We start from the raw sequence: 16,325 nt of genomic DNA on the forward strand, positions 1-16,325 counted from the left end.
AATGTGTGAGTGTCAGGGTACAGGGCCTCTGAGGGTGGCACAATAAGTGCTGCAGACCTTAGAGGGCTTCTCTGGTCACAGTGCCCTGGATACCTGTGGTACCATTTACCAGGGGCTGACATGTGGCCAGAGATGCCAATTGGGCTTAGGCTTCAATGCAATTTTAGGGAAGGAACATAGGCCCTGAGTACCTGATTAGCAGGAGCCCAGGGCACACTCAGTCAAAGAACATCAGCAATTCAGCAAAAAGAGGGGGCATACCATGCAAGAAAAAGGGTACTTTCTCACAATTTCCTCATATCATAGTTGTGATGTGTACCTTCAGATGGGTACTAATGTGTATTCCGACACCAGTCCAGGCTAATCTAGTTGTTGGTCTGAATGGGTGGTGCCTGGTGTAAGACTATGTGTTGTTTCCTCATTACAGAGGGGAGATGTTTGGTATATATTGTGTGTCTTTTTGTCTTGCTTAGCCTGGAGATGTGATGTCAAACATTTTGGAAGGTGTTGCTAGACTGAGATGCATTTTGGAAGGAGACCAAGCAGGGAGCTGATCCTGCTCCCAGTGGGACCTAATTACTTATAAACTTAAAGATACCTATTTTTTATTTACGGAGTCCTTACTGGTATATGTCGGCAAAGAGAAATTTCACATTCACACGTGCACAGAATGATTTGTTCACAGAAGCAAATCCTAGAACTTCTATCCTGTATCATGTCACTTTTTGGAACTTTCACATTATCCAGTTTTACACACATTCAAAAAAGGAGACATAGCGATGATGGGGTTTCTTTTTTTTTTAATTAAACCTCCATTAGTTATTTCTTGTAATATAATTGATGCTTCTTTTCCCATCGCCAGGCACAGGACAAGGACTTCGGTAGGCTTGACACAATGTACAATAAACTTCAATGATCCTACAGCTGGTGGGAAGGTTACACAAAAAATGTACCCACAACTGTTACAGCAACTACCGGCCAAAGAGTGTTGGGTTGGGGCGGGTGTGAGAGTTCCACCCCAAGATTAATTTATAATACAAGGGAAAAATAAACCAAGGCGAGTAGAGTTAAGACTATGTACAAAAAATACATTTTACTGCAATAAAACATGTTCTTTAAAAATTAGAAATGTAGAAGTGGGGAGGAGATTTTGTGGTAGGACAGTGGGAGCCGGAAATTAAATATGAAAATCCAAAGCATTTCCATGGCCTTTCAAAATGGGGCGCAGAACCTCTACCTGGACATACACCTTGGTACACGCCTGTATGTGGACTGGCCTTTAGAGGTCTGATGAACTTTGATGCAATGCTGAAAAGCTGACGGCTATAGTCAGCAGCCTTCAATGGACACCTACCTGTTGGGATTGCTCATTTCATTACTAACCAGTCCACTATTGCACGCAGCTCTTCTGTATTGCATTAAAGTTCAACTCTCAGGCCCAGCATTTCTGCAAAACAGCTGGTTCCTGTGCACTATCTGTTTCTAATACCACTGAACACGTCACACCTCTGGACATCATTCACGTGCCAAGCAGAATTGCACAAGTGAAGATAAACTTTCAGACAAAGATGGCATTTGCAGATGGTAGTTTCTCCCATGACTGATAAAAGTTCACGATCACAAAAAAGAAGCATTTTTTCCAATTCGGTAAGAAATCAGTCAGGCAGGTTAGACCACATTTGGGAATAACAGCACTGTTGTTATCAGTGTCGGAGAGAGTCCACTCTAACTCCTAAATGGCATTCCCTTGCAGGGAGCATGTTTCATGGATCTCAGCACTCCGTCATGCCATGTATTCAATATGGATGTTTGGGGTGGATAGTGTATGGACTTTAGATCTGCGATGAACACTCACTGGATGCATTCAGTTATGTTTTAGAAACGGTTGTGAGCAGTTGCTCTCTGGCAATCTCTGTGCTGTATTTCACTTTGTTTTTAGAGAAAGCTTTACCTGGATCCTCTGACTGCAATATCTTTGGCCTTGGTATTAGACACAAACCTGTAAAGGCTCTACCTTTTTCTCATGCAATACATTTACTGTTGTTAATTTAGCCATGCTGGTTGGTCTGTTGCTAGCACTCTCTCTAATGCTTTGTGTTGGCTACTGAAATTGGAAGCAACAGAATCTGCCATTTGTTCTTAGTGTGGTGTGTGCAGCCTAGGTATAGAGACAGGTCTGAATGGTCTCTGAAGCACGCAAAGATGCAAAACCTTTGCTCTTGCTGATAGAAAGGGCTGAGTGGTTTAGCATAGTTGCTTGTCACGTGGTTTGTGATGCAAGATTGTGTGGTCTCTCTCTTCTAGGATTCACTTCAGGCACTTTAAATTGTCTTGGGGAATTGTGATTAAAGACCAGAGATTGTTCCCCCAGAGGCTTTATCTACCACTATGCAGAGGCTTTTGTGATTGTTCCAATGCCAAATACAAAGCTAAAGGGCATACTTTCCACAACTAAAACTTAAGCAGAGGTAGCAAAATCCCAAATAATTTCCCAGAAGAGAACTCTAATATGGCTAATGAAAATCTGCAAAGGATGCAATAATACTCGATTCCCTTAATTCAACTGGCTTGTAGACACAGAATTGCTGTTATGCTACTTCTGCCCTAACTTAATTAAAATAGGATATTCATGTTCTGGTGCTGACTAAAAAATATAACGGGTCTAGTTTCTTCTTCTAAAGGGAACATGGTCCAGGTAGATTTGAAGTAGGCGAAGCACCAGGGCATCTAATAAGAAGAGGTTCCGAATGAGCGCACTTTGACATGAGGTACAAATCATGAGCAGGCACTTGCGTCTCAGTTCCTAAGCTGAAACCCTGGCCAGGGAAGCACGCATTTAGAATCTTACATGGGATGAAAAGGAAGGTTTAGGGTTGAATCATAAGTTCACAGACATCAATAAATTACAGGTGGGGAGAGCTTTTCCTATATACAAAGTGTATGCCGCTTTTCAAGGACAATAAAGATTTGGTGGGGACTGGATGAGAAGCTTTAGGTGATATTTATATGAGAAGGCATTCACACCTGATGAAACTACTAATTGGAGCGTCATGGGTGTCAGGGCAAGAGCAGATATAGAAAACTATTTATGGCCTTCTCGTTTTCCTGCTGAAGTCACACCAATGACTTGCCAGTGTTCGCTTGGGATACTTCCATGTGACATCAAACTAAATGGGTAAGTACCAGCAAACACCATTTGTGTTCCTGAGAGACAGTTTCGCTCACTTGAATCTGTGAAAATTCCTTTTGTTGCACAACTTTGAACAACAAAACAAATATTGTAAGGATATAATATGTTACCAAAACAACTAAAAACGTTCTAGCGTAACCTGAATACTCCTGTAATCAAAAAGAGTAAATCGTGCTTTTTTCATAATTCAATTCTATCCTTGCGAGGTGCAGCCACAAATGAAAGAACACCAACACAAAAAGAGGTCTTGACTACTGGTCCTAGTTCACACATCAAGCTTCCCATTGCATCCTGCCTACCCTCTGTATTTACATTCTGCCCTACATTTGAGACCTCCTTAATTCCTCAACACAGCTCACAAAAACATGCATTGACATCCTCAGACACCACTTTTAGTTACTCACATTCTGAATAAAAACTGTTTTAGGATTGCTCTCACACAACACAACATTGCCAAAAGGGTTTACATCTTCATAATCAATTCAGAAATTATAGATTTATAAATGCTAAGAATTGGCTTCCTTCCATCTTGATACTGCTAAGCGGACCAATATCCAAGTGTGTTATGATCAGCTGAGCAGGATTCAGACCAATTATGTCGCTCATAAACGCTCAAATCATGATCCAGGGCTGTCCTCCCAATTATAAGAGCCTTACAGCGACAATACGTAATCGCAACCAAGCTTGCATGTCAGAACATGCCATTCATTGCCATATCATGAATGTATCAATATGGCACAAGGTCTGAAGGTCCCAAAACAAACCAACACTCTCATCTAGGAATGGCTTGCCTTACCCAGTATAAGCTACACTGATTCACTCATCAAAAATGCAATTTTGCAAACCGAATCTGAATAAACTCTCCATACTGGGATTATCTAATCCACTCTCAACTATGCCCAGATAATTGCTTGGGCATACAATCAATCATTTTTTGTGAGTCGAGGAGAACTAGTCAATGGTACAACAGGTTCACAATACACCCTAACTTTTCTCCATACTGAGCAGATAGTTTCATCAGGTCGTGATCAGGTTCACATTCAAGGGTACCTTTATCTAACTGTAGTAAGACTAGCAAATAATTACGTTCTTTGTTGTAGTCCACTCATTCTTAAATTGTCCAAATGGTTTTATGAAGCCTCACAACTTAGAACGCCCTGATTCCAGAAAGGATACACACACCAGTGTTCTTACTCTATTCCATACAGTGACGTCTAAAAAATGTACCCACTTATGGCATTATTCCAAGAGCACTTCAACAACCATGCAGGTAGCTAATCATATGCCAATTCACAACCAGAAATGATGGCACCAAATTCTGGCTGACATCTATGAATGAGCTACACTTAATGCCTAAGATGACCACCAGTACATTTTGAATATCCTCTCATTCACCAACATAGTAACACAGGACCTCTCCAAAGGGAACTCTTAACAGATCTACACCCAGGTGTGGAGAAATATAATTTCAAATATACCGACAACTAGGTAATGAATTACTTTTATGCCATCGCGCATTCAATTATGCCCTCACTCTATCACAAGAACACACTGTGAGGCTGAAGAAAACATTTACAGAAGAAAGATCCCTCATCTGTGCATCTTGTGAACTATTCATTTTTAATTTTTCACCTCTCTCTCGGATCAGTTCTCCTTCTTGACTACCTGAGTGGAGCTGCTGCATATACAAATGTTCCTAACATAACACCTTCTGCACCAAGACCAAGGATCTGGGATACAATTGTTCATTCTCAAACATTTGCATCCAAAGATTCTCCTAAATAATCTCAATCAAACATCAAAGTACACCAGTGTTCAACCCCATTCAAATTAGGGAATCATAACTGGGGATATTCCTCCACAGTCCACTCCAGGCAGATTACCAGTTTTCTTATGAATTATAGCCTACAACAATTTAAGTGGATACCCTAATACAATTGGAAAGGCATCCTAACGAAATACTAATTATTAGCATTTGAGTGACCTCAACAAATAACCTTCCAATTCACATTACAGAAGTTCATGTATACCCGAGGTTAACATTTGGGGATTAATCCTAGAAACATATCCAGGAATGCTTTCAAATACCCTAAGTCACATTAATGTCCATGAACGACCTTTGCTAGAACCATGCAAGAGTACATCATAAAATCCACCAGCTCAAATTACAATATGGTGTCATCCAATCCAATGCCACATCACATTCCAACCATGTTTACATGTATGGATCACCTCGCTTAGTCTGGTCTACTGCTTGCTCTTAAACCATTATGGCTTGTGCTTAGTAATAAACAAACTCACTGCTGGACTTATGAGCAAAGATGACTTACGATCAGCTAGAACTGCAGATGCTGGAATGATACAATTCCATCCAGCCTTACATGAAGGGATGTCTGATGTAATCTCAATTATATTCTAGGAACCTTTCAGTTGGCGCTTTTCAGAAAATCAAAATAAATTGTTGGCTTTTGAATATTTACAAATCAACAGTGTTAGTGGATGTGTTCAGACAGGTCTCAGTGTTATTGATGTTGATGCTGCATAGGACTTCCTAAGCTATTAATCTTTCTTCGCAACCCTATGGTTCCATACATTCATACCTTAACTATGGAGCTATCGCCAACTGTGTGGCTTAATTGCGGGTAGTAGTCACATCTCTTTCTTTGTGAGGAGGATTGAGCTTTGGCTACTCCCTAACACAAACAGCATACCCTGTCTCCCAAATCGAGCTCTCGCTTCATTTCCAAGAGATAGACTGGAATTATATATTTGGCCACAAAGGCCTGCTTGGATCACTTCACAGGTCATGTTCATGGGTTGTTCTGTAAAGTTTCCTTCTGCATCCGTACATGGAGAGGTAAACATCAGGGACTTGGCATCTTCCTGAATATCTAATGTCTTTATACAAAGAATGGAGGAAAAGTGCTTTACTAACACTGAAAGCATTACATTTATAAAAAAAGAAAAAGAAAAAATGGAACGTGACCTTTAAAGTTTCTTCTCCTAGCATGGGCCTCCTCACCCACACATTCAGAACATCTGGGAAAAGCCTGAAGAACAATGGCTGATGTACGACATAAGGCTCATTATTGCATTCAGTGGCTTATCCCATACAGCTCGGTCTTGGGCATTGGCTCATATGGATTACAGAGCAGCATCCATGACCAGTAAAAAAAAAAAAAAGCAGAAAACACTAGCAATTCAGTCATTGACCGCAGGAAGTGAGCTTGAACTCCTCTCATAGTGCAAGGGAAAAGTTTCAGTTGAAACTCATTAAACAGGTTAGCTTAGGCTTTACCTTCGGTCCAAGTATATTTTCGAAAAAGACCTTAAGGTCCCAGGGGAGCACTTGTTTACGCCATGGCCTCACTCCAACAAACATTGATTTCTGCAGTGTAACAGATGCCCCCACTTCCCATCATTCTGTTCACCCAGGTCCTAATATATTCAGCCAATCTCGCTGAGGAATGTTCCATCAGGTAATCTGCTGTCAATGGAGACGCCCACCACAGAGAGCCTGCATGGAAAGTAGTCCATCTTCTCGCAGAGGAGGATCCTATCCTCATGTGTCCTTCACCAGGCATCAATGTCAGGGTTGCTGAATTTGTTCGAGTTTATGCGCTTTGGTCTAGACCCTGGCTCCTGGGCTTCAGGCAGGGTAGCACAGGTCCGCAGCGCCACTGGTCGGAAGAGCTCAGTTCCTTTTCTGGAGTCATCCTGCATCAGGAGGCGGCGGAAGTGGTGCTGGGAAAGGTGCTGCACAGATCATGCATCTGACAAACATCCTTGGATTCGGTCGATCCATTGCTGGGCAAGTACCACGTCCTGGGCACAGAAATTGTAAACTCGTTTTGTTGTCTTCAGCTGTTAAAAAAAAAAAAGAAGAGTACATGTGAAAAGAGGACTGAAGTGCTCAGCCGTACTGTAAGAGCAATGGATGGCCTGTATTTTCAGCATAGTGTAGGGAGCTGCACAGGCAGGAAAATCATAAGACTTAATAGCCTTTGAACATTAACTATAAACGACAGTTCAATTTAGGCAGGAGAAGTTACTAAAAAAAAGAGATACTAATCTAATTCACTCAATGCTCTAAAAACAGCCAGGTAGTGAACTGACCACTTTTCTTCTCTGCCCCTAAATTTTTAAATTCTATAGGTGACAGTAACAGGTCTTGTTTGTAGTAAAGGTCTAACAAGCCCAACTTAGTAAAATTGGATTTGACTTTTAAATTGCCCCAGTTACGAAGTAGGAAAGAAGAGAGCTTGTTATGAGGAGTGTAGTTCATCGTTCATCTGAAGAAGTGTACAGATCAAGAGACTGTGTAGCAAGCTCTTTTAAGCCCTACTTCCTTCATTCTCAATTCTATCTGATATGGGAGCGTCATGCAGAATATTACTGTAAATTTGAGTCACCGTGTGACAAAGCATGGCCATGACATGAGATCAAAACCGGACAACAAGAGGATAATAATATTTGTAAAGACCATAGTGTAGCCCACATCACTTCCATGAAGAACTTCAATAAAAGCTGCCTCAGGAATGAAAATTCTCTCTTTTAAGTCTTAGTTACGGGGTTTTCTTGTTGGAAAAAGCCTAGAGCAAATTTACAATAGTATATAGCAGGAAACGATAATTAATGACATTAATATTTGTTTTATACAACAAACTGAAAACTGATAAAGAAGGCAAGATTACTAAGTTGTAACACAAGTGTCCCATCATGGATATGATTTGATTTGAATTGTTATTTGTAGAGCGCACGAATGCCGTGGGGTCTTGGCGCTAAACTGTGAAACCTGGATATAAGCCCTCTAGGTATGTATTTAATTTTTTCCAAAAAGCCATGTTTTTAGATCCTTCCTGAATTGCACCCGATTCGTTGACAGCGCAGAAGGTACGGCATCTGGTTCCATAGTTTTGCCGCACAGAAGGATAATGTGCGTCCTCCCCATCTAACCTTCCGTGTTTTTGGAACACAGACAAATCCTTCTGAGGACGATCTGAGCGGTCTAGCAGGGAGATATCTTGTAAAGAGTTTCCTAAATTCCCCGGAGACACCTCCATGGAGGGCCTTATGTACCAGACATAAAGCTTTAAAATTAGCTCTCTGACGGACTGGGAGCCAATGAAGGGTTTTAACGGCCTCTGAGGTAGGATGGCCCTTTGGAATATTCATGAGCAGTCTAGCCGCCATATTCTGAAGTGACTGAAGGTTCCTTTCCTGTGCTTTATCAATCCCCACAAAAAGAGCGTTGCAGTAATCTAATTTAGATAAAAGAAGTGCAACTACAATTGTTTTTTGAAGTTCGGTTGCTATAAATGGGAATATTTTCCTCAGAGTTTTTAAGAGGAAGAAACAGGAGGACGTTAATTGATTAATATGGGCGGATAGATTTAGTTGGTTATCTAGAGTCACCCCTAGATTTTTAACCTTAGCAATGGGGGTGGGGCATACTCCCGCCTCCGTAGGCCACCAGCTAGTGTTCCATACCGATGGTCCTTTGCCAAATTCAAGGACCTCGGTTTTATCAGTATTTATTTAAAAAAAAATGTATACTCATCCACTCCATAATGTCCCTCAAACAGGCATGGAAGCCGATAGCTGCTGTATCAGAAGATTCAGCGACTGAGACAGTAAGCTGTGAATCATCGGCATACATGATTATGGAGAGTCCATGTTTCCTGACCAGATTGGCCAACGGGGCAACCTATATATTAAAAAGAGTTGGAGACAAGGCAGACCCCTGCGGAACCCCACATGGGAGTAGGAACGTTCCCGATTGCATGTTCTCCCAGTGTATATTTTGCTGTCTGGCATCTAAAAGGAGGAAAGTAAGTTTTGTGCAGTGTCCTCCACCCGTCTCTTTCAGCCGTTGCACCAGTACCAAATGGTTCACGGTGTCAAACGCCGCCGAGAGGTCCAGCAGAACCAAAATTGCTCTGCTGCCTCCATCCACTGTCCTTCGAATCTCCTCAGTTGCCAGCACCAATGCTGTTTCTGTTGAATGACAGGGCCTAAATCCATGTTGAGTACAATCCAGTAAAGAATTGTCTTCTAAATACTGGATTAACTCCTTATTTATGGCTTTTTCTAAAATCTTTGCTGGTAATGATAGTCGGGAGATTGGCCAATAGTTTTTTGGTTCGAGTGGATCTGAGGTCTGTTTATTTAGAATTGGCCTTATACAGGCTTTTTTCCATGCCTCAGGATATTTCCCTGTGGTTAATACTTGATTCAGGAGGGGGGTAAGATATGTACTGATAGCCTTAGAGGCAAAATGGAAAACTGCTGGGTGGCATTGATCATTTGGGGAGCCAGATTTAATGGATATCAAGAGGTCATTAACCTCCTCAATATTGAGCGTCGTAAAGCAGCCCAGTCTGCTGTTTGTTGCCCAGACCTTTATGTTTGGAGGGTTTATTCGGCCTACTTTTCACTGAGTTTAAAAGGTCATCATATATTACTTGTACTTTGAAAACTTTGAAAACAGCCATTGTATTACAGAGGGCTTGGTCAGGTATACATTTTCCTGTGTGTTGGGAGGTGACCAATGTCTGTAGTTTTAAACAGCTCTTTTGAGGAGTGTGTCGCCTCGTTTATTTTAGCAGTGAAATAGGTCCTTTTGGCTTTAATAATAGCCTGTTTATAGTCCTCCAGGCATTGGTTATATAATAGTTTATGCTCTGGACTATAATCTGTCCGCCAGACTCGTTCTGTCCGTCTGCATTTCATTTTTATTATTCTTACCTCTGGACTATACCAGGGTGACGTCGGCGTTCCTCTGCTATTGATTTTTGTTAATTATAGGGGCCGTTTTATCTGCAGCTGTTCTGATCCAGTTGTCAAATTGGCTGGCTGCTACATCATTGTCCTTGCTTAAGATAAATGGATCTGAGCTTAATGCCTGTTCCAGGTCGGCCTTTTTTATCTTGTTCCATTGCCGAACCTGCAATTTCCGAGCGGAAAGGGGTTGAGGCAGTATATAATCTTTATTTGTTATCTGAAAGATAATTGCTCTATGGTCCGTCTAAGGCAGTGGTAGTGTTTTAGATATTTTTTACACCTGCTTGGTTTGTGAAAATCCCATGCAGGGTGTGGCCAGCCAAATGTGTAGGTTCCAGTACAATTTGGGAGAATCCAGGCTGTCTACCAGGCTTACAGTGTCTGGATTGGTATCTAGTTCAAGATGGTAGTTAAAATCACCTATAATGTTGAGGTACTCGGTATCCAGACTTGACTCTAAAAAGTTTAGGATAGCCTGTGAGAACACCTTTCTTGGTCCTGGTGGCCTGTATACCAGTAGCCCTTTAAATGAAAAGGAGTCACTGGGTTTAAAAGAGAACATTAATGTCTCGGATGGAAGTGTAGTTATAATTTCATGTCGCAGCCTTAAGTTATCTTTATATATTATTGCTACCCCACCACCTCTACCTTCTATCCTATCATGGTTATCTTCTTTGCATTCATAAACATTAAATATCACCGGCACTGTGTGGCATACATTTTTAAAGAACGTGAGATTTTTTTTTTTGAAGATCCTTGTAAATAAAACATTGGAAATATCACATCTGTCTACCTCAGAAGTGGATGTATGGGCTAAATGGGGGAGAGGGGCTTAATCGGTGGTGCAGCGAGAGAATCCAATCAAGCTAACACAATGCATTAAAAAAACCATTACATATGACCTGCTAGATTTACACTTTTGGTGACTGAGTGAATGTGATTTTGCAAAGATGTAGATAAACGTCTAAATGCATGCTCCAAAAGTTTCACAGGCTGGGGCAAAGTGACCTATTGGCTTTGGTAGTATCAATAATGCAGTCAACTATTTATCTAGCTATGGATTATTTTAAAGAATGGATTCTAAACCGGTGCAGACAAATCTATACTTCACAAACAGGTATTTTGATTCATATATACATAGAGAGACCCTATGTGGGAGAGTTCAGATTTCGGAACTATGAAGGTAAAAATACAGCCTGATTAATGTGAAACTACTTTTGGAAGAAGGAATTGATTAACACTTTCATGGGGTGAAATTCGGAAGATGACTCATGGGCACAAAGTATGAACCTTACTCACTCATATATCTGACGTTACAGTGAGATTTCAGTTATGCATGGGCTGAAAAAAGTGGGCCGCATTAGTGTTGACAAGACAAGATTAAACTCCAAAGGTGGTTTATATGTATTTGACAGCATAGTTATCCTTTCTAATGCCATCCTAGAAATATTTTATAACTAGAAAGGTGAAAACCAGGCCTAAGAAAAAAGCATCAGTAGCAGCCCATGTAATTCTTTAGATATACATTTGAAAAAACATTTTTAGTTTTTAAGACAAAGCAAGATTATCTGTTCTTGACTGTCCTTGGTTCAATCTTCTTTCACAGACAACAAATGCACAAACTCTTTCTCTGAAAGACTAAAGATGGTCAGGTGAAATTGCACTTTGCTTCTTAAGGTGTTCAAGCAGTCAGAAGGAAATTTAAGATGTTGTTATTGACATTATTCAGGAAACAGATGGGTATGCCCTATGATATAAATGTATGGTCAAGGACCTGGTCTGATATTTTCGAAAGAAAAGGTGGTCTGCACAAACACCTGGAGTGGATTTTGGGGAAGACGAAGAAATGTCTGTATACCATTAGTAGTCTAGCAATTAAGGAGCATAGAGGATTTTCTTTGTTCTGTTTTACTTTGATTTAGTGATCATGTTTGGTATCGTAGGGAGAAAAGATTATGTAAACGTGTACACATATACCCCAGTGAAAATGAAAAGGGCACTCCATTGGGAATTTTGTTCTGGTAGCCAGGGTACAACATCTTGGCAATTTCTTTTTTTTGTTTGTTTGTAGGGGCAAAAAGATGAAGTTCCTGTGTGTCAATTCTGAGTATCTATATAAATAATAAAACATCATTATTGAGCATACTCTTGTACTCTTCCAAGGTCTACCGGCTTAGTTGGTCTAGATCGGTGTCTTGAAGAACCAGCAAGTAAACTGCTGTGGCACTGGGATTCAGCAACAGGTGACAGTGCCAAATCTTATGAACCCCCCTTAACTATGTCTCAGATCTCATCCTTCCCTGTTTGTTCAAATACTACTACATTGTTGTGGTAATGACTGCTCGTATCAAAATGGAGTGTGATGCTATAGAAGACAGAATCTGTTTCAGTGATAAAAACGCTCACTCATTTCGAGTACACTCGTATGGTACAAATGTTTCATGGCCACAATTAATTTTCCATTCACCCTTACTGGCCATGTGGGAATCCTTACACTGCACTCTGGTATACATCACAGTCAACTGTGGAAAGGAATAGTTCTAGAAAGTGACTGCCATCACAATGCTCATCCTCTGATACAAAAGCTGATTGTGTGGTTGCCAGTCTGTCTTCTGACTTTCCCGTTCCTTTGCACCACCAATGCTTGAGGCTTTCCTGGAGAGGTCTCATGTTGAATCTGGTGTTGTAGACTACAAATATACAAAATGGATGGAGACCAGAAGAAAGGGAATGTATCTGGCCCTTGGATGAGGTATTTTCTGACGCTAAAGACATTGTAGTGTATAACGAGCATTGGCATATCCAATAGGTCTAGCTTTTGGGACCTTATAAGTGTATAGCCAGAGATATTAGCTTTGTAAATGTCTTTAAGCTATGTTGTAGAGCAGCGTGGCTGTTGCGCAACATTTTGATAATAGATAGCTAGAAAAAAGAAAGATAATAGTTAGAGAGATAGATAGATAAAATAGGTAGATAAAAGATAGCCCGCTAAAGAATATATATATATACTCTATGTGATCAAGGCCACCTGCTGGCCGAAAGGCGTAATGGCATGTCACGCCGATGCTGACTCTGAATAAACCTCACTGAAGCACGATCCGGTGTCCGTATGCTTTCTCCTCGCCTGTTGGGAAGTGGATGAATGCACCTGGTACTTATATATATATATACATACATATATTCACTTAAAAAACCATAGGTTTCACACATGTTATAGTTAGCTGGACATTTCACTCGTAAAAAACCAATGAAATTCCCCCGTTATAGTTAGTACAGGCAACTATAACTCGCGCGACCGCAATCCTCTGCTGATGACGTCAGATATTACATCACTGTATTTAGACACTTATTTACCCATGTCTTCTTCCATTAATCTTTAGCTATACATATATTACAAATATTTATTTTTCATAAAGACACATGTCATCAGTGATGTAATATCTGACCTCATCAGCAGAGGATTGCGGTCGCGTGAGTTATAGTTGCCTGCACTAACTATAACGGGGGAATTTCATTGGTTTTTTACGAGTGAAATGTCCAGCTAACTATAACATGTGTGAAACCTATGGTTTTTTAAGTGAATTTGCAAGGTTTTTTAAATGCTAATTCGTAACTATAACGTGTGTGAAACCTATGGCTTTTTCAGTGAATTTGTACGGTTTTTTAAATGCTAAGTTATGTATTTATAAAAAAAAAAATTCAGGTTTTTCCCCGTGCGCACACCGCGCACTGTGCGCGCGGTGTGGGCGCTTGGTGCGCTGCGCGCACCAAGCCCCCACGGTTCGCCGTGCGCGCACCTCGCGATTTAAAAAAAATCTGTTACCTCCTGACCAAGGTTAGGGGGTCAGGAACTGTCCACTCTGCCCCCTTTTCACGTTCTCCACCTTTTTTTTTCACCCCCTCAGACCTCAGACTGTGAGAGACAAAATGGCGGCCGACACTTCCTGGTTTCGACCGATTCGAATGTTTACCGACATCTAACCACCAATCAGAATTGCGCTCGCGCACAGTGCGCGCACGGTGCGCGCGTATAGATATTGATATGCTTTTAAATGCTATTTTCTCAGGAAATACTGAACAGATTTACACCAGACCTGCAAAAGGCACTTCCTTGACCTTATGGCTACCTCTCTGCCAAATTTCACGTAATTCTGTTCAGCCGTTTGGGCTGTAGCTGCGACTAAAGGTCCTATGGAAAAATGCATGGGGAAAACGCGTTTTGAGACCCCCCCTTTTTCTCGGCCCCCGCTTGACGAATCACCCCGAGACTTTCAAGGTAGGAGCTGAACGGAGCGCCCCATTAGTTTTGAAAATTTCGCGAGGATTCGTCAACCGGCGCCAAAGTTATTTAAAATAGAATTTTGAGATTTCCTATGGAAACTAGGTTGTAACTATAACTATCTACTGGCGACCGCCAGTAGATAATATATATATATATATATATATATATATACGATAACTCTGCTGTTTGAGGACTAAGTCTAATTTGTGTGTAACCTGAGGGATTGCTCTGATGTTTGAGGCCCAAGTCTTTAAGTCCTGATAAAATGGATGATAGCCCTCCTGTGTGAGGCACGAGTTATTCATCTGTTTGTAACCTAAGGGATAACTCAGATGTTTGAGGCCTGAGTCTTTAACTTCTGTGTAACCTGAGGGATAGCATTAAGTTATGTTTAGAGCTTTTTGAAATGGCTGGGGCAGTAAGTTTTGTTTCCAGAGAAATATCACTGCTGTCTAAAGTTAGAGCCTATGTGCCCTGTATAACGTTTAGGATACATATGCTATCAGGCTTAAGCATGCAAATGTGGTCTCGCCCTGTTCCATCTAATATTAGACCGCAGGACTCCCCTTAATGATTGGGCCCTAACCAATTTGATTCTTTTGTTATAACAAACCCTCTTTAAACCTGAGTTTGCTCTTCAAAAGAGTGCACCATGCCTCAGCAACAGACCGAGGCCTGGTGTTGGCACTGCAGAGCCCTGTGCAGAGGGCATGGTTTCAAAGAGACAGACTTTGTGCACTGCACGGACATTACTAACCCTTCAGAAGGTGTGCACCATATCCTGGGGCAAACTACAGCCTTGTGTTGACATTGCAGAGCCCTCGGCAAAGCGAGACAGAAGTCTGGCTTTGTGACACTGGTACATTCTTTTTTTTTTTTTAAACTCGGTTTATTTAACATAAAAACTTTGGTCATGTTACACAGCTTCGTGTCTCACAGAGTATAGTTGCATCAGTTTACACATGCGTCGGTACATTCTCTTCAACGTAGCGGGCAGAGTTACATAACATACATTGCAATTCACACTGTACAGTGGTCCTCTGGTGACGGGATAGCCGGTGGCTCACATATCCCTCCCCGGTATGCATTCCACTTAGTCCAAATCGCCACCCATTTTTTGGGACAACCCCGTGCAACATAAACGGTTTTCTCGCGGATCATGCACCAGTCCATATCTTCCTTCCATTTCTTTAACGTAGGTGGCGCGGCGGCCCCCCAAGCGTGGCCCACAACCTCCCGTGCACGGTTAAATCTGTGGGCTCCCACACATTCAGGAGGCATCTCTTGGCCTCAGGCAACAAGGGCACCCCCCACACCGCACTCATAACTTTCAGTGTGCACCGCCAGAAGCCATGAATTACTGGGCACTCCCAGAGCACGTGTAGGAATGTACCCTGCATGCCACAGCCCCTCCTGCAAAGCCCGTCCGCACCACTCCCCATGTGGATCAGCTGGGTCCCTGATAGGTAGACTCTATGTAAAATCTTCAGTTGTATTAATTTTAACTTTGCCGATATAGCCACCTCCTTGGGTGAGGAGAGTGCCTCCTGCCATTCCTCATCGTCCACCTCCAGACCATCCCTTACCCATTTCTCCCTGAGTGCCGCAAGGGGGTCAGGGGTGTGATGGATGAGCTTTTTGTATGTGAGAGATATACATTTGTCTGGCAGATGCCCATCAAGCAGTCTATCCTCAAGTGGGGACGCCTCAGGGAGCTCCGTGACGGGTCTGATGGTGGCCTGCAGGGCATGCCTTATCTGTGTATAACGGAAGTGTTCTGACGTTGCCATTTCGTATGTCTGTTGCAGTGTAGCAAACGTCACCACTCCATCCCGCCCCCACAAGTCCCTAATGTGCGAAATGCCGATGAGGTCCCATTTTGCAAAGCCTTTGCTACGCCCCAGAGTACCCAGCTGCACTGTATCCCAGAGGGGGGTTGCTAATGTAAGTTTATTGGCCCATCCCAGGGCTTTGGTGGCCACGTGCCATATCTGGACTGCGTGTTTAGATTCAAGGCCAGTGAGCAGATACCTAGTAGGTCTGGAATATAGGGATCTCGTGAAGTCACCT

General features: G+C 41.9%; 1 protein-coding gene across 8 annotated transcripts in view; it reads right to left on the minus strand.

Annotated features, from left to right (window-relative positions):
- Positions 1–783: 783 nt before the first annotated feature.
- SBF1 (SET binding factor 1) overlaps positions 784–16,325 on the minus strand; it is a 1,208,265-nt gene continuing 1,192,723 nt past the window's right edge. For all 8 annotated transcript variants that reach the window (XM_085653743.1, XM_085653740.1, XM_085653741.1 and 5 more), the window contains one exon: positions 784–7,054. In XM_085653743.1, the coding sequence (XP_085509869.1) occupies positions 6,956–7,054 (99 nt within the window). In that variant the 3' untranslated portion in view covers positions 784–6,955. The remainder of the gene's footprint in view (positions 7,055–16,325) is intronic.

The sequence above is a fragment of the Triturus cristatus genome, chromosome 4_1 (assembly GCF_964204655.1).
Source record: "Triturus cristatus chromosome 4_1, aTriCri1.1, whole genome shotgun sequence".
Lineage (NCBI taxonomy): Eukaryota > Metazoa > Chordata > Amphibia > Caudata > Salamandridae > Triturus > Triturus cristatus.